Below are 23,327 nucleotides of genomic sequence, written 5' to 3' on the forward strand. Positions count from 1 at the left end.
CTCCTATCCTTAGTTTGGTACTAACCGGGCGGGAATACAGGTATGACTCTGAAGACCCTGGCAGGCTCAGGGCTGTGTGACAGCTGACGACCGGGCTGCAGGGAGCCACGTCCCTTGGAGTCCTACTGCCTTCTTACTGTCGCCACAGCCTGGATAAAATACGATGATTCTTCTGAACTTTTTTTTTTTTTTTTTGAGGCAGAGTTTCACTCTTGTTGCTCAGGCTGGAGTGCAATGGCGAGATCTCGGGTCACCGCAACCTCCGCCTCCCGGGTTCAAGTGATTCTCCTGCCTCAGCCTTCCGAGTAGCTGGGATTACAGACATGTGCCACCACGCCCGGCTAATTTTGTATTTTTAGTAGAGCCGGAGTTTCTCCATGTTGGTCAGGCTGGTCTTGAACTCCCAACCTCAGGTGATCCGCCCGCCTGGGCCTCCCAAAGTGCTGGGATTACAGGCGTGAGCCACCGCGCCCAGCCCCTTTGAGCCTCTTGAATACAGGGGTCATGCCTGCCTTGCAGGTTTGTCTTTAGGATTAGAGCTGTTTGGGGAGGGTCTGGAGGCGGGTGTCTTGAGCCAATCCCAGCATCTCCCCTCCAGGCCCTCCCACTAATAAACCCCAAGTAAATGTGCACTTTGTCAGTCCTCTCGGAGCAGGTCTCCCGGGACTCCTGTGCCAAGCCGATTTCCGCCCCCCAAGGTCCTTCTCCTCCTCTGTAGAAATCCTGACGCAGCTCCTAGGTTCCTTCGCGGTGACAGCCACCCTTTTCTCTTTGTACGTAGCTGGAGTGTTTTGTGGGTACGTTCTCAGAACAACAAAGTGGAGCTTTTAAAGACTGTTCTGTAGGGTCCACAGCCTCGCCACCCCCAGCCCCTGCAGCGGCTTCTGAATGAATGAAATAAGCGACGGCGCCCTCTCCCCCACCCCGCCCCCGCCAACCCGGCAGGCAGGGATCCCCGGCGCCGGTTCTGGCGGAAGCGGTCCCGCGAAGCGGGGGGACTTTTCTAGGTGGGGTGGGGGCTTTGGGACCACCTTTAGGGGCTTTTTCCCCATCCCCTGGCCCCAATTCGCAGCGTTTCGCCACCCAGGGCCCGCAGGGCTCCAAGCCCCTCTTCCCCAACCCGCGCGCTCAGGCCCCCGCCCTCCCCGGCGGTGTCCCCGGACCCCCGGCGGAAGGGGTGGGGGGGGGTGCGGGGCCGGGAAGAGGGGAGCGCGGGCGGCGGAAGGTGGCGGGAGGGGGTGGGGGCTGGGAAGCGGGGTGCGCGGGCAGCGGGAGGGCACGGGCGGGGCTGCGCGGTAGTCACGTGGCGCAGGACCGGGAGGGTACTTAGGGCCGGGGCTGGCCCAGGCTACGGCGGCTGCAGGGCTCCAGCAACGGCACCGGCTCCGCGGCGCGCAGGCTGGGCTGCAGACTCTCGGCGGCAGCGTTCGGTGAGTGCCGGGAGCGCGGGGTCACCGCGGCGGAAGTGACCTTGGCGGGGACGGTGCCACCGGCCGCCGAGACGGGTTCTTCTGCGTCCCGGGTCGGGCCTAGGCGCGGCCCCGCGGCGTTCCTGGGGGCAGGTGGGGAGCCAGGACCCTCGGGACTGACCCTGACGGGCGGGCTGGGGTGGGAGCTCGCGCACTCCGAAGCGTCGACGAGAAAAGCAGAAAACAGCCCCGCCCGCGCGCCCGCCAGCCCCCTCCCCTCTGCTCCCCTCCCCGGGCTGTGCGCGGGACCCCGGCCCCCGGAGCGGGGACGCGGCCAGGAGCCCCGAGGGAGGCGCCTGCGAGGAAGAGCTCGGCTAGGTCCGGAGGCTGCTGCCTGGGATCGCGCTCCCAGCGCCTGGGCCTCGGTGTCCCCGGGACAAACTGCCGAGATTACCGCATCTGCCGGCATCTATTTTCGGTTTATTTCCCCCTCGTTCCAAAGGATTTGCCTGGCCAACTTTCTGCGCAAGATCCCACACAATTCCTGGGACCCCAGAAGACAGGTCCTGTTGAAGAACAGGGATCTGGCACTGGGTGGGCTGGGGAGGAACCCGCACGGAGTTAAATCCATAAACAGGAAGAGAAACCAAGCTGCGAAACCAAGAGGCGAATGGGCGATTGGATGCCGGGTGGGGAGAAGGCCAGGGACGCTCCCTGCCCCTGGAGTCCAGTAAAGGGAAGCCGGGCAGAGTCCCTGGGGCCCTACCTCCCCCTCGGTTAGTAGCCCTGGAGGCCAGGGGGAGTTGGCCTCTGGGGAGCAGTAGGTGCCTGGGTGTGGGGCGCTGCAGGCAGGCTGGGGTGGGTGACCCAGCTGGAAGTGAATTGCACTTGGCTTCTTGGTGGGCCTCTGTCACCCCCTTCCCCAGGCATCGAGGAAGCCAGCAGGCTGGCAAGGAAAAGGATCCTAGCGCAGGCCCTACACCCCTCCTCCTAACGGAGGAGAGACCCCCAAACCCACTGGAGAAGCGATGCTGTGGTGCTCAAAGGCAGACCTGGCACGTTTTTGTAGCCTAGAAAAACTGATCCCCACTTCCTCCCGCCGGAGGAGAGGATAGCTGAGATGCACCCTCTTTCAATCCAAACGTTCAGGAAGGTAAGGCGAAGAGGCCTAAGAGGGCGTTGGCTTGGTTGAGGGCTGCTCTTTCTCTTCCATAACATCGGTTCTTTTTTTTTTTTTTTTTTTTTTTTGAGATGGAGTCTCGCTCGGTCTCCCAGGCTGGAGTGCAGTGCCGCAATCTCGGCTCACTGTAACTTCCGCCTCCCAGATTCAAGCTATTCTCCTGCCTCAGCCTCCCGAGTAGCTGGGATTACAGGTGCCTGCCACCACACCCAGCTAATTTTTGTATTTTTAGTAGAGATGAGTTTTAACCATGTTGACCAGGCAGATCTCGAACTCCTGACCTCAGGTGATCTGCCTGCCGCGGCCTCCCCATGAGTCACCATGCCTGGCCTGGCGGAGAACTGTTTCTTGTTGGTGATGGTGACTTAGAACCCGCCAGCTCCTGGAGAAAGGGGCTGGGCCGCCCACCCTGTGTAGCTTTCCCAAAGACAGAGTCAGACGTCTCCTGGAGAGCAGAGGCTTCCCCTCCTTTTTGGTCATTTGTCCCGGAGCTGGGGTACCCCCTGGTGGAAAGGCACAGGTCTCTTGGCCCAGGTGGCAACGCAGACCAGACACGGCCCTGGCACAGCTCTCGCCCCAACAGCTCTCCTGGATGTTGGCTCAGGACAGCCCTGTTGTCAACTTGTCAGGCGGCGAGGGGTGGCAGCCCTTTGGCTCCAGGTTGAAGCGGCCCATGTGGTGCTGATTTAGCAGTTTGGTGAGGCTCTTCTCCTAGGCAGGTTCTTTTCTTTCCCTGGCTGCTGGACCTGGGAGTTGGAAGATAAGTTGCACCCATTTTAGGGGTAACAGATATTTTCTGTTGCTCTTGGTTGGATTGGGAAATGAAGGGAGATCACGTTTCAGGGGTGCCTTGGGATGTCTGTCGGTGATGTTCTCTTTCTTTCTTTCTTTTCTTTTCTTTTCTTTTTTTTTTTTAAAGACAGACTTTCCCTCTGCCGCCCAGGCTGGAGTGCAGTGGTGCACCCTCCACCTCCCAGGTTCAAGCAATTCTCCTGTCTCAGCCTCCCAAGTAGCTGGGATTGCTGGTGCCCATCACCACACCTGGCATTTTAAAAAATTATTTTTAGTAGAGACGGGATTTCACCATGTTAGCCAGGCTGGTTTTCGAACTCCCACCTCAGGTGATCCGCCTCAGCCTCCCAAAGTGGTAGGATTACAGGTGTGAGCCACCACGTGGGGGTGGGGGTGATTTTCTTAAATCTGTTAATGAGTTATAGTTGTGTAGAATAATACACCTTCCTTTCGAGATATGGACTGAAACATTGAGAGGAGGAGTTACAGGTATGCCACTTCTTATCCTTTTCTCTTTTTTTTTTTTTTTTGAGGCGGAGTCTCACTCTCTCATCCAGGCTGGAGTGCAGTGGCAAGATCTCAACTCACTGCAACCTCCGCTTCCTGTGTTCAAGCGATTCTCCTGCCGCAGCCTCTTGAGTAGCTGTGATTACAGGCATGCGCCTCCACACCCAGCTAATTTTTGTATTTTTAGTAGAGATGGGAGTTTCGCCACGTTGGCCAGGCTGGTCTGGAACTCCTGACCTTGTGATCTGCCCACCTCGGCCTCCCAAAGTGCTGGGATTACAGGTATGAGCCACTGCGCCCGGTCTGCTGCCTCTTTTTGATGGCCTGGTGTAAGGAAATTATTGGAAAAATGTGCTGTTGAGTGATATTTACTGGGCACTTCCCCATGGTATATGTAAAGGGAGAAGGTTGGGGTGGCAGGCAGTTGAGTCTAGGGGAGGCATGTACAGATGTGTTGTGCCTCTGGGACATTAGGGTGTTAGGCAGCAGTCTCTATGTCTGGTCCCAGGCTGCCTGAGAAAGAGTGTGTGGGAGGCAAACCTTGCGCCCTGGCATGGTTGTTAAAGTTTATATTTACCCTAGCTTGTGTGGGGTAGGAGGTTTAGGGATCAAATTCCACTCTGTGTTTAGACTTTTTTTTTTTTTTTTTTTTTTTGAGACAGAGTCTCACTCTGTCACCCAGGCTGGAGTGCCGTGGCACAATCTCCCAGGTTCAAGCAGTGCTGCTGCCTCAGCCTCCCGAGTAGCTGGGATTACAGGCACGCACCACCATGCCTGGCTAATTTTTGTATTTGTAGTAGAGACAGGGTTTCGCCATGTGGGCCAGGCTGGTCTTGAACTCCTGACCTCAAGTGATCCCCTGCCTTGGCCTCCCAAAGTGTTGGGATTACAGGCGTGAGCCACTGTGCCCAGCCCTGTGTTTAGACTTTTAACTAATCTCGTTTTTAGCTTCAAGCCTTATCCTCTGCCTCTACAGACCACTCCTGTGCCTGTTTACTGGTTCCCTGTCTGCTGCTCCTCTTTTGGATTCTCCTGCACATTTTTTTGTTCATTCATTCATTCATTCATTTATTGTTTGGTTCATGGCAGGGTCTTGCTTTGTCTCCCAGGCTGGTGTGCAGTGGTGCGACCATGGCTCACAGCAGCCTCGGCCACCCAGACTTAAGCGATATGGTTCCCACCTCAGCCTCCCAAGTAGTAAGTAGCTGGGAGCACAGGCGGTACCCAGCTTTTTTTTTTCTTTGTAGAGACAGGTTCTCTGTGTTGCCAGGGCTGCTCTGAAACTCCTGGTTTCAGGTGATCCCCTTACCTCCTCCCACTTGGGCCTTCCAAATGCTGGGATTATAAGGCGTGAGCCAACTCCAGGCCTTTTTGTACTTTTAAAACTCTGCATCAGTGTATAAATAATGTTTAAGTTTCTATGACTTCAGTTCCATTACATGGATCCTTTTTCACTCACGGTTGTGAGATTTATTTCTGTTGATACATCCAATTCTAGTCCATTTGTCTTAAGTGCCCAGTGTGTTTATCTACTGAGGGACAGTTATATTATTTCGTTTTCACTATTATCCCCTGCTACAGTAAATATCCTGTGTCTCCCAGATGCTTAGAAGAGTTTCTGCAGGGCAAATGCAGGGGAGCTTGTTCTGGGTCCTGAGGTGTATTCATCTTCCATCTTGCTAGATGTTGGCAAAGGGTTCTCCAGTGTGGTTGCATCAATTTACACGCCCAGCAGTGTGCACAGTTCCTGTTCCTCACATTTACCAACACTAGATACTACCAGACTTTTATTTTTGCCAATCTGATGGATTTGAAGTGGTACCCTTGTTTTAATTTCATGACCAGAAATTCAAATTTAATCTTTGCCATAGGAAAACATTAACCCACTTATGCCTAGTGTTCCATTATTGGAACGCTAAGCATGTGGGAGTTTTTACATCGTACTGCTCAAGGTCATCACCAAGGTCTGATGTTTTTACTCATGCAACAATTCAAAAAGTTGCAATCTCTGGCATAAATGGGTTAATGAGTGACATTTTTCCTGTTTTTATTATTGGTCAGTGATGGTGTATGTGCTGGTTTTTTTCTTTCTTTTTTTATTTGAGACGGAGTCTCGCTCTGTCGTCAGGCTGTAGTGCAGTGGCATAATCTCGGCTCACTGCAACCTCCACCTCCCAGGTTCAAGCGATTCTCCTACCTCAGCCCCCTGAGTAGCTGGGATTACAGGTGTGTGCCACCACGCCCGGCTACTTTTTGTATTTTTAGTAGAGACGGGGTGTTGCTATGTTTGTCGGGCTGGTCTTGAACTCCTGACCTCATGATCTGCCCGCCTTGGCTTCCCAAAGTGCTGGGATTACAGGCCAGAGCCACCGCCAGCCTATTTATTTTTTATTTTAAATTTTAATTTTCTAAATAGAGATGGGGTCACTATCCTGCCCAGACTGGTCTTAATCTCCTGGATTCAGTGGATCCTACCACCTTGGCCTCCCAAAGTGTCAGAATTATAGATGTGAGCCACTGTGCCCAGCCCAGAACTGATGTTTTGTAAATGCTGGGTGCTGAGAAGGATGTGTGGCTGGCAGTCTTGACTGTGTTATCTGTCTTTACCAGGCCAGTAACTTCTTTGGTCTGGACATCAAGATAATCTAGCATCACCAGCAAGCTTGCGTGGAGGAGGATGGGACCAGTGTGGCCAAGATGGTGACGGGACCAGTAGAGAGCCCTGTAGAAGACATCTGGATATTCTGTCCTAGGAGACCTGGAGGGCTAGGCTGTGTCATGGCCCTCTGACCTGGACTCCGGCAGAATGTGCACACACATAGTCACGCAGCTTCCTGGCTTGCGCAAGTCCTGGGAGGGCGGTGCCAGCCACAGGCTTCTCCCATTGGAGGGTTGGAAGCGTATATCAAACCACATCAGAGTGCTGGGGGCCACCTGCCACCCATTCCCAACCCACCTAGCCCTCCTGGTGTTTGGGACGCGCTTTGCTTTGGCAGTCAAGACAGCAGAACCAATCAACTTTTGAGGCCTTGTCACTGGGTACAATTGCCATTATTTTTCATCCAAATTAGGATACTTCTGAAAATAGAAATGATGACTCTGGGACAGCAAATGTTGGCTGTCCTATGTTTAAGGAGGTAGCTTTTCACCCTCCCAGTGACTGAGGAAGTTTCTCCCAGATGGCACTGCTCTGAGCCTGGTGCGGGGTAGGCACTTGCAAAAGAACGTCTCCTTGCATCTTCCATCAGCCTTGTGAGATGAGTATCTGTTCCCAGGGCCCCAAGGGAGGAAAACAGGACCTAGCTGGATCCGAGAGCTAGGCCTTTCTGTGGCTCGCCGTCATGTCAGCCAGGGCCTCGACTGCCCTGGTGTAATCTCACCCGTGGTTGAATTAGGGAACCGCCGTGTTCTGCAGGCTGGAGAGACACAGAACACTAATCTCACTGCAATCTCAAAAGATCTCTAAAAGCTTTTATAAAGCAGGCCCAAGGTCCTTTGGTATCCGATGCAGAATGGTGAATGCATTGGCTCCGTCAGCGTCTGGGCAAGTCAGTAACAGAACTGGGGAGCAGAAGCTTTCAGAACTTTCTAAAACATTGACTAACCAAATTGTCTTGTTTCCAGCCACCACCACCACCAACAACAAATCAGCTGCTGAGGGCCTTCGTAGCGTCTGCTATTTCAAGCATACGGTAGTCATTTTGTCTGCAGGATGTGGGGTTGCTGTGGCTGACCTTGTACAATATTCCACTCATGGCTGTCTTCAGGCCTATGGAGAGCAGCCTGCGTGGGCTGGCCCTGCAGCACCTGGTTTGCATATAGGTGGGCAGCGCGGGGAAGGACCTGTGAGTGGCCAGCCTGGTTCAGGTGAGGGAGGTGGAGTGGGGCTTCTCTGCTTCTCCTGGTTCCCTGGAAGCCTCCAAGGCTGATGAGCATCGCTGCTGCCTCTGCCCGCCTGCGTGCTGGGCGGGTTTTCTGACGGGTTTGCAATTGCTCACACCTATAATCCCAACACTTTGGGAGGTCAAGGTGGGCAGATCATTTGAGTCCAGGAGTTTGAGAACAGCCTGGGCAACATAGCAAAACCCCATCCCTACAAAAAATATAAAAGTCAGCTGGGTGTAGTGGTGCATGCCTGCAGTCCCAGCTACTTAGGAGGCTGAGGGGAGCAGATCTCTTCAGCCCTGGAAGCAGAGGCTGCAGTGAGCCGTGATCGTGCCACTGCACTCCAGCCTGGGCAACAGAGTGAGATCCTGTCTCAAAACAAACAAACAAATGAACTTTCTTTTCATTTAAACTCTTGTCAGCGTTGGGGACCTATTGGAATAGGTTTAGTGTGAACTGAGGGCTAGAAGTGGTGGAGGAAGAGAAGAGAGGGAGGGAACAGAGCCCACTGGAGCAACCGCCCTTCCTACCTTATTGCACACCAGGCGTGTGCTGGCGCTTCAGTCCTCAGTTCATTCTTGACTGCCACCTGAGACGTGGTTACTGGCTCCATTTTACAGGTGGTAAAACTGAGGCTTGGGGAAGGTCAGACCCCAAGGGTGCCATTTAGTCAGTGGCAGAGCCAGATCCAGATGCAGGTCTCCTGACTCCAAGTGCAGGGCTCATTTTATCAGCCAGTTGCAGCAGGCTGGCAGCCCCTTGAATCCCAACCTGGATGCCATGTGGGAGGAGCAGAGAAGCCAGGAACACCACAGCCCTGGGCCAAAGTGCGGGACTGAAAGAACTTCCCAGCGCTCAGCCTGGGACTAGTGGAATGGGCTGGACCCTGGGGCTGGTGGTGGCGGGCCCAGGGAGCCTGGGAATGAGTGGGGAGCACAGGCAGGTGTGGGAGGGCCTGGGAACAATGAAAAGAAGGGTGGGTTCAGGGAAGTTGCCCACTAGTGAAGTGGCGAGGGGGCCCTGTGGGACTCCAGGGAATAGCCGTGGCAGGTTGTCATCCAGCCGCTGAGGGCCATTGGACATGGCAGCTGCCTGTGTTCTCAGCCACCACAGAAACCAAAGAAATCTTGGTTTAAAAATTCAAGTTGCCATAGAAACGCTCCCATCCTCGACTTGGCTTATTATTTAAAATAACATCTCTACAGCACAAAAGCCCCCGGGGACATCCGAGGACACTCCTGTCTGCCCACGAGACACGCTCACCTCACAGTGTGGAGGCTGTATGGGTCGGTGACACGCAGGACCACGTGAGATGCTGCCTACCCACAATTCACGGAAGAGGGGAAGATTATTAAGAAAGTAGCTAGGGGCCAGGTCCAGTGGCTCATGCCTGTAATCCCAGCACTTTGGAAAGCTGAGGCAGTCAGATCCCTTGAGGCCAGGAGTTCGAGACCAGCCTGGCCAACATAGCGAAACCCCGACTATACTAAAAAAAACCAGCCGTGGGGTAGCACAGGCGTGTAATCCCAGCTACTCAGGAGGCTGAGGCACAAGAATCCCTTGAACCTGGGAGGTGGAGGTTTCAGTGAGCCAAGATTGCGCCTCTGTACTCCAGCATGGGCCACAGAGCGAGACTCCTGTCTCAAAGTCACCAGGGAGGAAGCCTCATTGGTGGGAAGGCAGACCAAATTGGAAATGCTGTGAGGAATCATTAAACCAAATGTCCTTTTATCAGTTTGGTGGCTCAGGGCCTTTAGTAACACCGCCAACTATTTTTCCTAGAAGAAACGAAACTGAAGTAATAGGAACATAGTCACTTTTTCTTTTTTTCTTAAAAGTAAGAGTATGTTGTGAAAAAAAAGTCTTCCCACTGTAGTGACCGACAACTGTACATCGTCCTCGGCATTTCGCGTGTGGTAGCAGGAGTGTGCCTGCATGTGTAGATTGTTGAGAGGGTCAGACGCTTATGGTCCTCGGTCACCCACAGCTTGCTTTTTCCCCACTTAACACTGGGACTTGGGGCATTTTTACTTTGTTAGTACAATAGAATTTACTTCAACTAGCTGCTTTTTTATTTTTATTTTATTTATTTATTTTATTATTATTTTTAGACGAGTCTCTATCTGTTGCCCAGGCTGGAGTGCAGTGGCGCAATCTCAGCTCAGTGCAACTTCCGCCTCCTGGGTTCAAGCAATTCTACTGCCTCAGCCTCCCAGGTAGCTGGGATTACAGGTGTGAGCCACCACACCTGGCTCATTTTTGTATTTTTAGTAGAGATGGGGTTTCACCATGTTGGCCAGGGTGGTCTTGAACTCCTGACCTCAGATGATCCGCCCACCTAGGCCTCCCAAAGTGCTGGGATTACAGGCATGAGCCACCGCATTTGGCCTATTTTTATTTTTATTTTTTTTAATTTTTGAGACGGAGTTTTGCTCTTGTTGCCCAGGCTGGAGTGCAATAGTGCGATCTCGGCTCACTGCAACCTTTGCCTCCTGAGTTCAAGCAATTCTCCCGCCTCAGCCTCCCAAGTAGCTGGGATTGCAGGCATGCGCCACCATGCCTGGCTAATTTTTTTGTATTTAGTAGAGACAGGGTTTCACCATGTTAGTAAGGCTGATCTTGAACTCCTGACCTCAGGTGGTCCAACCACCTCGGCTACAGGCATGCGCCATCATGGTGCCTGGCCAACTAGTTGCTTTTTTAATGGTTGCTTCATATTCTATTTAACCACTTACTATAATTTAACAATTACTCTGTTACTAGATACTTGCTTCATTTCTGGTCTTTTGCTAATGCAAAAATTATTGAGCGAGCACTCCTGTGCATGTATCTTTGCATTTTGTGGGATACATTTCTGAATGTCAGGTTGCCAAGTCCCAGGACATGCAGATTTAGAAACTGGTGGGTGTTGCTGTATATCAAGGAAAGGAAGCCTAAAGTATATGTTAGTACTGCTTTGTCATTTTTGTTTTAAAGAGACTTTTCAGTTTAATGCAAGCATTTTCCTTTGAAGGCTATGTTTTCTGTCAATCCTAGGCTTTCCTCCAGCATTACTTTAAAAAAAAAACTTTATTTTCTTTAGAGATGGGGTCTCACTATGTTGTCAAGGCTGGTCTTGAACTCCTGGTCTCAAGTGATCCACTTGCCTTGGCCTCCCAAAGTACTGGGGTTATAGGTGTGAGCCACCGCACCCGGCCCATTTTTAAAAGGGCATTGATTTTTTTCATAAAACCTTTATAATTAAGATCTGTGGGCCGGGCACAGTGGCTCACACCTGTAATCCCTGCACTTTGGAAGGCTGAGGTGGGTGGATCATGAGGTCAGGCATTCGAGACCAGCCTGGCCAACATGGTGAAATCTTGTCGCTAAAAATACAAAAATTAGCCGGGTATGGTGGCATGCGCCTGTAATCCCAGCTGCTCAGGAAGCTGAGGCAGGAGAATCGCTTGAACCCAGGAGGCGGAGGTTGCAGTGAGCCGAGATCATGCCTTTGCACTCCAGCCTGGGCGACAGAGCAAGACTCCATCTCAAAAGTCTGTGGTGCATGTGGTACTTTTTGTGTGTGAGGAGTCCAGTGTGAAGATTCAGCCTTCAGGCAGCCACTTGTACAAGCACTGTCTTGTTTCGTCTCTGGCCTCACCTAGGTACGCTGATTCCTCCATGGAGGAGGTGCTTCCGAGCGGTCTGTTGGGTGCTCTGCTGATGGGCATCACCCAGCGTTTTATGATACATTTGCTGCCCCAGAGGGCCGGGCTCCCATCAGAGCTACTTTCCACTGGCTGGGTGCGGTGGCTTATCCTTGTAATCCTAGCACTTTGGGAGGCCAAGGCCAGCGGATCACCTGAGGTCAGGAGTTCGAGACCAGCCTGGCTAACATGGCAAAACCCCATTTCTACTAAAAATACAAAAATTAGGTGCATGTGGTGGCGCACACCTGTAATCCCAGCTACCTGGGAGGCTAAGACATGAGAATTGTTTGAACCTGGGAGGCGGAGGCTGTAGTGAGCCAAGATCGTGCCACTGCGCCCCAGACTGGGTGACAGAACAAGACCCTGTCTCAAAAAAAAAAAAAAAAGAACTTTTGTTCCAGAGCCGTCTTGCTGTCCTCATATATTTATTCTCCCAGATGAATTGTTGCTTAAGCAACAATGCAGTTTAAATTGTTCTTCAGATAGAATCCACAACTTCAGATAGTTCCAGTCAGTTTGTTAAGCACTGACACCACAGTCCTGTGACTTTCATGTTGACCTGTGACCTGTGGGAGGTAGAGCACTTCACTCACCCGCGGAAGCCCCTGGAGTGAGGGACAGGAGCCCCTGCCTCACCCATCTCCCCACGCTGCGGTTCTCCCCAGCCCTGGGTGCAGGCGCCCAGGAGACATGTATTGATTTTGTCGAGCTGCTTGCTCAGGAGGGTGACTCAGAGTTCAAGCTGGAAAGCACTGGCTTGTGACTCATGAGCCAGTCCCAGATCAAAGGGCTGAGGCATCAAGGTGAGAATTTTCCTTCCCAGAAGCCTCATCTCTGCAGCCGGAAGCAGAGCCCTTGGCTGACTGGAAAAACCAGAGAGGCCCCGGGAGTGGGTGGATGGGCAGCCCAGCCCCACCTCTCAGCCTCCACCTCGACCAGCCCACACCAAGCTTGTTTGTCTGTGTCCTGTCAAAACTAGGACTCCTGTCTTTTCTTACGTTTCTTTTCTAACTTTTCTTACATTTCCCTGTCCCATGGGTGTTCCACTTAGGGCGTAATGACACAGACAGGCTCTTCACTGTTTCATGTCACTTACTTGGGCAAGTCTCTCAAGCTGTTCCACAAATCCATGCAAAGGCCGTTTAAAACTAGTGGAGCAGGCCCTGGACTCGGTCTAGTCCAGCACAGCCCCTTGGCTTTCTCTCCTGGCTCTGGCCGCCTGGCCCCCGGGGACACACACGAGGCCATGGCATGCTGCAGGCACCAGGGCAGGGAGGCGGGGAGCCCATGGGCACCTCAGCTCCTCAGAGTTCTCCGCCTGGGCCAGGACGAGCACGGGGGTCCACTGATGTCTGAGACGGTGCCCGTGTGTGTGTGAGCCTTTGACCCACACAACAGAGAGGTGTCCTGATGCCCTCTGTCCTCTCCAGGTGGATCTAGGATCCGGCTTCCAACATGTGGCAGCTCTGGGCCTCCCTCTGCTGCCTGCTGGCGTTGGGTGATGCCCGGAGCAGGCCCTCTTTCCATCCCCTGTCGGATGAGCTGGTCAACTATGTCAACAAACAGAACACCACGTGGCAGGTAGGCTGTGGGGCTGCGTCCTACGTATGTCCCCTCCCAGGTCGGTCTGTGCACACTGACTTCAGGGATGGGGAGCTGACTCTCACTGTGGCCCACAGAACATTATGTCCTGGACTGTTGAGGAACAGCCCTGACCCCGAGTCACGGCGGCTCTGGACCACACCTGCCTCCTCTGTCCCATACCCCATCTGTGTGCATGAGTGTGTGTGCATGTGTATGAATGTATGGTTGTGTGCACGCGGAGGTGCATGGGGGAGTAGGTGAGCTTTGGAAGTGTTCAAAACCAGCTGGCCCCTGTGACGCCTGCCGTGGCAGAGTGGCAGTTCATCAGTCCTGCCCCTGATTCCCTTTGTCTCTGTCCAGCTCTGACCCTGGGACTGAGAACCAGGAATGAGGAGTGAGCCATGTTGAGGGCCGGAGAGGGTCTCTGATTGTCAGCAAATGGGAGCAGATCAGGGGAGACACCCACTCTGCCTGTGTGTCACTCTGGGCTGTTCCCCACTGCCCCCAACCCTCGTGCCCTCGAGCTGGGTAGGGCCCCTGGCTTTCCCTGGGTTGGGCCTGGTGTGTGGGCAGCGTGCCCATCCACCACTATCCCAGGAAACCCCTCAGTCAGTGGGTGACTCTCTTCCAGGCCGGGCACAACTTCTACAACGTGGACGTGAGCTACTTGAAGAGGCTGTGTGGTACCTTCCTGGGTGGGCCCAAGCCGCCCCAGAGGTGAGTGCCCGCTCCTCCGCACCACTGTGATGTGAGTGGCGGGCGTTGGTTTGGGGCAGTGGGAAGTGGGAGAGTGAAGGCCTCTCTGGCATCCGCAGGGCTCATGCCACCCAGGGCTACCGACACCGCTTGAGGTACAGCACTTGTCTCTTCTTTTCATATTTGTATTATTTACTTTTTCTTTTTATTTTATTTTTTTCCTTCTCAAGTTATTAGTAGAGAAGATGCTGGTGCTTTCTTTTGTTTTGGGGAGGGTCTCTCACTCTGTCACCCAGGCTGGAGTGCAGTGGCGCCATGTTGGCTCACTGCAACCTCTGCCTCCCGGGTTCAAGCGATTCTCGTGCCACAGCCTCCTGAGTACCCGGGGCCGCAGGCTTGCACCACCATGCCCAGCTAATATTTGTATTTTTAGTGGAGACCGGGTTTTGCCATATTGGCCAGGCTGGTCTCAAACTCCTGGCCTCAGCAAGTGACCTGCCCCCGTCGGCATCCCAGAGTGCTGGGATTACCAGCATGAGCCACCCCCAGTGTTTTCTGTTGCGCTTCTCCAAGGTATCTCAGCCCTAGGTGTGACAGACTAGGTCTGGGTCTCCACTATGTGGGCAGACTCAATCTTGAGTAATTTAAGGAAAATCTAAGAAAAGCCAGATGAGGCCAAGTACAGTGGCTCTACTAAAAATACAAAAATTTGCCAGGCCTGGTAGCAGGCGCCTGTAATCCCAGCTACTCAGGAGCTGAGGCTGGAGAATCGCATGCACCCGGGAGGCGGAGGTTGCGGTGAGCCAAGACCGCGCCACTTCCCACGTGAGGATGGGGTAGTTAAGTTGCGAGACACTGCCTTCTGCACAATGGGGATGATATGAGAAATGATGAGAGGATCCTGGGCAGACGTTGAGGCAGGAGAGCGGGGCAAGAAACACTATCTGGACTGGATAAACTCATTTTAAAAATCCATTACATAAGCCTAGAAAGAAGCATACAACATCGCAAGTCAGACCAGGCATGGTGGAGCACGCCTGTAACCCCAGCACTTTGGGAGGCCGAGGCGGGCAGATCATTTGAGGCCAGGAGTTTAAGACCAGCCTGGCCAACATGGTGAAACCCCATCTACTGAAAATACAAAAATTAGCCGGGCGTGCTGGTGCATGCCTATAACCCCAGCTACTCAGGAGGCTGAGGCACCAGAATCACTTGAACTCAGGAGGCAGAGGTTGCAGTGAGCAGAGATCTCACCACTGCACTCCAGCCTGGACAACAGAGTGAAATTCTGTCCGGCCCGCCCCCCATCCCCAAAGAAAAAATCGCTAGTTGCATTGAGCCATGGAATTTCCTTTGGTTTTGTGAAAGTCCCAGGGACACCTGCCTGCAGCCTTCTCCTGCGTGTCTTCTTGTGCTCACTTCCTTTCTAGGGGATTGTGGCCCAGCCACAGTGACTGCTCTTAAACCAAGCGGCCTTTGCAGGGACTGGGGAGGGAGCTGTGGGATGAGAGCTTGTAATGAAGACCTTCCTTTATCCAGAGTTATGTTTACCGAGGACCTGAAGCTGCCTGAAAGCTTCGATGCACGGGAACAATGGCCACAGTGTCCCACCATCAAAGAGATCAGAGACCAGGGCTCCTGTGGCTCCTGCTGGGTAAGGCCCTGCTGGCCGGCGGGGGAAGGGCTGGAGAGAGAGGAAGCAGCAATGGGGAGTCTTGGGGGATTCGGGGTGGGGACAGCTCTGACAAGGCAAGTTATAGAAACTTTCTGAGTCCCAGTTTCCATCCATACAAACATCACAGTCTCTCTGGCCATGAATTATGGCAAGGATTGGGCAGAGTGGCGGGCAGAGCATCCTGCAGATTGCAAGTCCACGTGTATGGGTGGCGAAGCAGCTCCCTTCCCCTGACACGCTGCCCCATCCACAAATACCAGGAGCTCTCACCGCTACTCTGCTTCAAGAAAGCGTCCCTTTAGTGTCAGCGAGCTGTCTTAATTTTGTCACTTAATTGTGGTAAAATACACGTAACAGAAAATTTAATAATCTTAGCAATTTTCTTTTTATTTTTTGGAGATGGAGTCTTGCTCTGTCACCCAAGCTGGAGTGCAGTGGCGGGATCTTGGCTCACTGCAACCTCTGCCTCCTGGGTTCAAGCGATTCTCCTGCTTCAGCCTCCCCAGTAGCTAAGATTACAGGCGTGTGCCACCACACCCAGCTAATTTTTGTATTTTTAGTAGAGACGAGGTTTTGCCATGTTGGGCAGGCTGGTCTCAAACTCCTGACCTTAGTTGATCTGCCCTCCTCCGCCTCCCAAAATGCTGGGATTACAAGCGTGAGCCACCACACCCAGCAACTATTTTCAAGTGTACAGTTCTGTGGCATTAAGTACATTGACAGTGTTGCTCAGCCATCACCACCATCTGTCCCCAGAACTCTTTTTCACCTTGCAAGACAGAAGCTCTGTCCCCATTAACACCAATCCCCCAGCCCCTGGTGACCCCCACCCTACACCCTGTCTCTGAATTTGACTCCTAGGGACCTCATACAAGTGGGTCACACAGTATTTCTTTTCTGGGTGAGCTGTGTTTTTTGTTAAGAAAAAAACATGGCCAGGTGCAGTGGCTCCCGCCTGTAATCTCAACACTTTGGGAAGCTGAGGTGGGCGGATCACCTGAGGTCAGGAGTTTGAGACCAGCCTGGCTGGTGAAACCCTGTCTCTACCCTGTCTCTACTAAAAATGCAAAACAGCTGGGTGTGGTGGCGGGCACCTGTAATCCCAGCTGCTCTGGAGGCTGAGGCAGGAGAATTGCTTCAACCCAGGAGGCAGAGGTTGCAGTGAGCCGAGATTGCGCCACTGCATTCCAGCCTGGGCAACGAGAGTGAAAACTCCACCTCCAAAAATAAAAATAAAAAAGTGAAAAACACACACATACAAACTAAAACTACACATTTGACACATTTCAGAAATGAACTGAGTTCCCAGGCGGAGGTTCACAGTGGTGGTTCTCTTGCTTTAAAAGCTGAGTTGGGCAGATACCGAGGCAGGAGAGTGGGGCAAGTGGCTCATCATGCCTCCAATCCCAGCGCTTTGGGAGGCCGAGGTGGGCAAATCACTTGAACCCAGGAGTTCAAGACCAGTCTGGCCAACATAGCAAGACCCCATTTCAACCAAAGAAAATGAAAGCTGAGTTTGAGCCCCAGGCTCCTCCCCTGGTGTTGAGAGATCAGTTGCCCACAAGGTCTGAGGTGCCCCTGTGGCCCTTTGAGGGGACCGCGGCAGAGGGCCCAGCCCAGATGTGGCAGCCTCGTGCGGTGGGACTCGTTCCTACAGGCCTTTGGGGCTGTGGAAGCCATCTCTGACCGGATCTGCATCCACACCAATGCGCACGTCAGCGTGGAGGTGTCGGCGGAGGACCTGCTCACCTGCTGTGGCATCATGTGTGGAGACGGGTGAGTCAGGCTCTGCTTCCGCAGCGGGTTTAGTGCTGGGAGACCCTGGGCCCCGGCTTCTCGGTGCAGGGGACTCCTGGGACTCCTGCGAGTCAGAAGTGTTTCAGGGAGACTCCGGGAGTCTGGCAGGCAGGGCCTGGCACGGCTGCTGCTTCCTGAGGTGCCTGAACCAAGGCTGGCCCGGCAGAACTGTCTGAGGGGTGGTGTCCCAGCAAAACAGTCTCAGAAAATGTGGTGGAATGTCTGACCCCGGCCTGGTTCGTGTCATCGCATGTTCCTTTTTCCTGCTTGGGGAAGCAGTCTGGGCATTTTCTTATGTGTAGTTCAGGAGGATGGAGCCACCTTAACAGCAAGGTGGTGGCACAGAACTTCCCAGCCCAGCCTCGCCTTGGTTCTGCAGTAGTGGTGCTCGCCCGCAGCTGCAGATCCGAAACACCTGAGGCCTTCAGACATGTGCCTGGGCCTCTCCCCAGACTGGTTAAATGGGAATCACTGGCGGTTCTCATTTCAGAGAACTGGTGGTGCTCTCGTAAGAACCACCAATGGTGGCTTTTCATAAGTACCTCGGGGAAGTTTAGTGTCCGCTCAGTTGAGGATCACTGTTCTACCGGGAAGGACACGAACGGGAGAGCCTCCTGTCTTCTCCAGGATCTTTGTGGGCAAGGGTGGGGCTGGGGGTTATTTCCTGCAAGCTGTGCTAATCTAGGGGGCGTCCCTTGGAGGGTTTGGTGTCTGGGAGGGCTGCTGCACCACTTGCTGAAGGTGGGGCGGGTCCACGAGTGACCTCGGGCACGCGGGTGGCACGCAGTGGTCTGGAGAGCCGTTAGTGCTGCTTCCGGAGGTTTTCATGAGAGGCTGTCTTTTCAGCTGTAATGGCGGCTATCCTGCTGGAGCTTGGAACTTCTGGACAAGAAAAGGCCTGGTTTCTGGTGGCCTCTATGACTCCCATGTAGGTGAGTGTCTCCCCTCGGCCCCTTGCCGGCCAGATGGATGGTTTCAGCAGTTAACCATCGTGGCTTTATTTGCCTTTATAAAGTGGAGGTTGAGACAGAGGGCCGGGTGAAAGGTGCGAGCAGGTGCACAGGCCTCTGGCAGGACCTGCCTGGCATCCATGCTGCAGGCACGAGGCTGGCCTTGCGCCAGGTCTGCCTGTCCCAGCGGGGCTTCTTGGTGGGGGCTGTCGGTTGACTCCGCTTTCTCCCGGGTCCCATCAGGGTGCAGACCGTACTCCATCCCTCCCTGTGAGCACCACGTCAACGGCTCCCGGCCCCCGTGCACGGGCGAGGGTGATACCCCCAAGTGTAGCAAGATCTGCGAGCCTGGCTACAGCCCAACCTACAAACAGGACAAGCACTACGGTAAGGGGCCTGGCCACGGCCGCGTGAGGCTGGGGAGCTGCTGCATCCTTCCCTGCGCTGCAGGGAAGAGGTCAGGGCTGAGAAGCCTTGGGGTCCAGGAACCCTAGGATAGAGAAGGAAAGGGAAATGATGCCCTCTTGCCAGGGGAAGCAGCACACTCTCCACTTGCTGTCTGTTCCCCCCTGAACTCAGCCTCAGCCCTCCCAAGCTGGAAGGGACCAAAGCCCTCATTTCACAGGGGAGTGGCGTGTCCTGGAGTCCTGGGGTATCCTGGCCTCTTCCAGGGCCGTATGCTCACTGTTCCCTTCTCCCACTTCTGAGCTTCCAGCCCCAGCCCCGTCCTTACTCCCTCAGGGGAGCCTTCCTCGAGCTCCCCTGGCTGGGCAAGTCCCCTTAGACGCACAGTCTTCCCCTGGAGGCCACCAGAAATCAGTGACTGGCTGACGGTGGCACAGCACAAGGCACTGTCACCGCCCTCCCCAACCGCCAGCTCGGTTCATTTTCCAGGATACAATTCCTACAGTGTCTCCAATAGCGAGAAGGACATCATGGCCGAGATCTACAAGAACGGCCCCGTGGAGGGCGCTTTCTCTGTGTATTCGGACTTCCTGCTGTACAAGTCAGGTGCGCGCTGATAACGGTGGAGGCTCATGCTGACCCTCCAGGGGAGGGGAGCCCGGGGGGCCAATAGGACTTGATTGGGTAGGCAGGCAAGGGGCTGGGGAAGAGGCTGTGAGGGGCCTCCTGTGCAGGCTCACTCCTCTGTGGACCAGGCTGGCTCCTCACAGTCTGTCCCTCCACCTGCTGTGCCACCACACAGAATTCCGGAGGCCTCTCCCAGGGCCTCTGGGCTAGTTCCTTCCCATCCCTTAGAGTCCAGCTCACATGTGTTTTCCGTGGAAGCGCCTCCCTCCCTGGCGGCTGACCATGCCTGCCCTCGCCTCCATAGCTTTGCATTGCTTTACCAGCATGTTCCCGTTAAAACGGCAGGCCTTTCGTGTCTGCACTGGCTGGCACATTTTCTTCATCTTTGTCTTTGCAAAGGCCTAGATCATGCCTCACACCAGTGGATGAACACACAGGGACCTTGCCCTGGGCAGTGTTGTAGGGACTCGAAGCAAGGAATCCGGACAGTCCCCATCCCCAAGTCCTGTCTTAGAAATCCCTTGCTCCAGATGAACGGTCTTTGCTCACCGCATCGATCTCATTAATATTTTGCTAGATGGGAAACTCCAAAGCTCTCAGCGCTTATAAAACAACAGTTTGACAAAGGAGGATGATTCTGGCAAGAAAAAATGACTGTAAAGATGGTAGTTCTTAGCACAGTCCTTGCCCATATTATTAAAAGATGTGTTTCCACTTTGATAGTGATTTCCCTACCAGTGGAGAGCCTGGTTGGGCAGTCCTGAACCCCTTAGCCGGTATCTGTCTCATCAGCTAGCACTGGCCGCCACCAGCCCGCCCTTCTCCCTCACCTCTCCAGGGTGTACCTGGAGCAGCTGTTAAAACTCTTTAAGCCGTGTAACCCTTCTGACAAACCCTTACTTACATGGAATCCCAGTGTATAGAACAGATAAATCTGTCACGTAACATTAAATGTTTTACAAACTAGAATGTATTAGAAATTCTATTTTTAAAGACAACCAACAAGCACATTTTGTAGGAATCTATTTTAATATTTACTCAACAGATTTGAGTGTGTTGGGCCTTCAGAAATATATTTAATATTCCCCAGTGTTGTGGTAACCCTGGAGCCTTCTGATGGAGCAGCAGGGTCCCTCTGGAAGCTGTTTCTCCTGCCCGGAGGGTGACCAGCGGAGTGTGGGGGGTACTGTGGGGTGCGGGCCAGTGGCCTGGTCTTGGTCTCAGCCGGTTCTTTTCAGGAGTGTACCAACACGTCACCGGAGAGATGATGGGCGGCCATGCCATCCGCATCCTGGGCTGGGGAGTGGAGAACGGCACACCATACTGGCTGGTTGCCAACTCCTGGAACACTGACTGGGGTGACAATGGTGAGTGGCGGCCCCTTCCTGTCGAGAACAGGGAATTGTGAGCCACACACAGTGCCCGTCTCGGCTTTCTCTGTTCTACCCGCTGCACAGCCTCACACCCTAGACCTAAGGCCAGGCTGTGAGCTCCTCCTATGTGCCAGGCACCCAGGAGTTTCCTTTTGCTGCAAGGGCAGACCCCGAGCAGCTTCAGAGCCCACGCCTGCCACAGTTCCCACAGCATCGCGCCAGATGCCGTGATGGGGGCGGTGACCGGGCAGGAGGGTTGTCAGTGGAGATGTGCCCCGCGGCTGCCTCCGGAAGCCTCATGGTGCTGAGGGCTGTGCTACTGGGCAAACAGCAGGAGCTGCTAGGGATTGGTGATTACTCCCAGGTCTTTTAGGGATGAATCTGAATATATTGATTGACCCTTGTCACACTTTAAAAGCACCTTACTTTTTATTCCCAGGCTTCTTTAAAATCCTCAGAGGACAGGATCACTGTGGAATCGAATCAGAAGTGGTGGCTGGAATTCCACGCACCGATCAGTACTGGGAAAAGATCTAATCTGCTGTGGGCCTGTCCTGCCAGGCCTGGGGGAGTTTTCCCTGAATACAGTCAGGGATCGGGGTGAGATGGGGGTAGAAATGCCTTTTATTCTTTGAGTTCACGTAAGATACACGTTTTAGACAGGGCTTGAAGGACTGGATTGGCCAAACCTCACATCAGCCATCAGAGCTGTCTTCCAAGGAGACACATCCCAAATCCTGGCTACATCCCAGCCTGTGGTTACAGTGCAGACAGTTAGGCCATGTGAGCCACTGCTGCCAGCACAGCACGTCCTCCCCCTATAGACCAGTGCCACAGGGAGTGCCTGCTGCCCCAGCTGACTGTGGCCCCCTCCCCGATCCATCCATCTCCAGGGAGCAAGACCAGAGACCCAGGAATGGAAAGCGGAGTTCCTAACAGGATGAAAGTCCCCCATCAGTTACCCCCAGTACCTCTAAGCAAGTAGCTTTCCACATTTGCTATAAGATCAGAGGAGAGATGGTGTTGGGAGCCGTTTGGAGAACGCCACATTCTCCCAGACCCCCTGCATCTATCGAGTTTGCAGTGTCACAACTTCTCTGATCTTGTGCTCAGCATGATACTTTTTTAATAGAAGTCTTCTCTTTTGTGCACTCTGCTAATCATGTGGGTGAGTGAGTCGAACAGCTGGGAGCACCTGTGCTAGTTTTACAGATTGCCTCCTAATGGCGCGGCTCAAAACGAAACCAAGTGGTGAGGACTTGTTTCTGACACACTGGTCTCTACCACCACAAGGAAACTAGTTTAGGAGAAACCAGCTTTTACTGTTTTTTAAGAATTACTGCTTTACCCTGTCAAGTTAACAAGGAATGCCTGTGCCAATAAAAGGTTTCTCCTTCAACTTGAAATCGACTCTGATGGGATCTCAGAGGTCATTTGTCACTGCCTATAGACTTGTGGCTGCCGTCTGTCCTCATCCCTGCAGAGAATTACGTCCTGGAACTGCATGTTCTTGCGACTCTTGGGATCTCATCTTAACTTCTTGCTGCCCCAGCCATGTTTTCAACCATGGCATCCCTCCCTCTTAGTTCCCTGGCATCCTCATCAACCTTCTCTCTAAGTCCTTGGTAAGCTTGCCCTTGCTTAAGAACTAACAACACAGCTGTGCTCTGTTTTTTGTTGTTGAGAGAATCTCTGTCTGTCGCCCAGGCTGGAGTACAGTGGCGCCATCTTGGCTCACTGCAACCTGCGGCCTCCTAGGTTCAAGCGATTCTCCTGCTTCAGCCTGCCAAGTAGCTGGGATTACAGGCACTTACCACCATGCCCGGCTACTTTTTGTATTTTTAAGTAGATACGATATTCACCATGTTGGCCAGGCTTGTTTCAAACTCCTGGCGTCAGGTGGTCCACCTGCCTCGGCCTCCCAAAGTGTTGGGATTACAGGCGTGAGCCACCATGCCTGGCCTCTCTTTTTTATCAGCCACAAATCCAGCAGCAGCCTGAGGATTCAGCTCATAAAACAGGCCTGGTGTCTTGGTGATCTCACATAACCAAGATGCCATCCCATGGAGAACCACATCCCCCTGGATGCCCTCCAGTCTTGGTTTGGGCTGGCATCAGAGCCTGTAAACGGTATTTTGAATTTGTATGCCACTGGTTTGCATTGCTGGTCAAGAACTCTAGTGCTTTGCATAGCCCTGGTTTAGAATCCTGTTACAGCAGTTCTTGGTGCAGAGGAAACTAGAAGACCCAGCAATCATTCCATTGCCCTGCCAAGGTACACCTCAGTACTCCCCTTCCCAACTGAGGTTGTGTGGGGCTAGCTCTTTCCAGAAGCATTGAAGTTTGGTTTCTGATGTGACTCAGAAGTTAGGAACCAGAAGCTACATCAAATAAGCTCTGAAAATCTGAGGAGCATTGTAGGAAAGGTTATGCTCATCATGGCACTTAAGAGATGCTTAACAAAGGTTACCAAAGCCACAATTCATAACCACTCACTCATCCGGTTTCAACTAGAGTATATTCATAACCTCAATAAAGTTTTACCTGCTCCCAAACTGAGTTGAATCATTCCACGCGCACTGTCTCCCTCACCTCCATCGTATCCCCACCTGCAGCTCCCTCCCTGCCTCTGCATGGAGCCGGTGGGGATGGGCTAGTGACAGAAGGAATTGTGGGGCATCTCGACCTCAGCTTAAGGCTTTGTTAGAAACACCTGCCTTGCAGTGTTTGTGACTGGGACAGAGCCCAGTGCTCTAAT

General features: G+C 53.3%; 1 protein-coding gene across 7 annotated transcripts; it reads left to right on the forward strand.

Moving 5' to 3' along the window:
• The first annotated feature begins 705 nt into the window (after positions 1–705).
• On the forward strand, positions 706–23,124 carry CTSB (cathepsin B). 7 transcript variants are annotated; one of them, XM_009212488.3, is made up of 10 exons: positions 706–773; positions 12,893–13,043; positions 13,678–13,763; positions 15,282–15,396; positions 17,075–17,193; positions 18,061–18,146; positions 18,408–18,551; positions 19,059–19,175; positions 20,435–20,563; positions 21,009–23,124. In XM_009212488.3, exons 2-10 carry the CDS (start codon positions 12,918–12,920, stop codon positions 21,104–21,106), a joined length of 1,020 nt encoding a protein of 339 aa, XP_009210752.1. In that variant the 5' UTR covers positions 706–773; positions 12,893–12,917; the 3' UTR covers positions 21,107–23,124. The 7 variants fall into 7 exon arrangements, with proteins under 7 accessions (XP_009210752.1, XP_009210753.1, XP_003902454.1 ...); XM_009212489.3 differs by having other exon boundaries at positions 713–797; XM_003902405.4 differs by lacking the exon at positions 706–773 and adding an exon at positions 1,298–1,430.
• The last annotated feature ends 203 nt before the right edge of the window (positions 23,125–23,327 follow it).

Source organism: Papio anubis, chromosome 8, assembly GCF_008728515.1.
Source record: "Papio anubis isolate 15944 chromosome 8, Panubis1.0, whole genome shotgun sequence".
In the NCBI taxonomy this organism is placed as follows: domain Eukaryota; kingdom Metazoa; phylum Chordata; class Mammalia; order Primates; family Cercopithecidae; genus Papio; species Papio anubis.

Excerpts from the sequence above, each read along its gene's own strand:
- CTSB (XM_009212488.3), top strand. The coding sequence starts at position 12,918 with ATGTGGCAGCTCTGGGCCTCCCTCTGCTGCCTGCTGGCGTTGGGTGAT. Across the intron at positions 17,194-18,060 it reads GGCATCATGTGTGGAGACGG|CTGTAATGGCGGCTATCCTG; the intron begins GTGAGTCAGGCT and ends CTGTCTTTTCAG. Across the intron at positions 19,176-20,434 it reads CTTCCTGCTGTACAAGTCAG|GAGTGTACCAACACGTCACC; the intron begins GTGCGCGCTGAT and ends GGTTCTTTTCAG.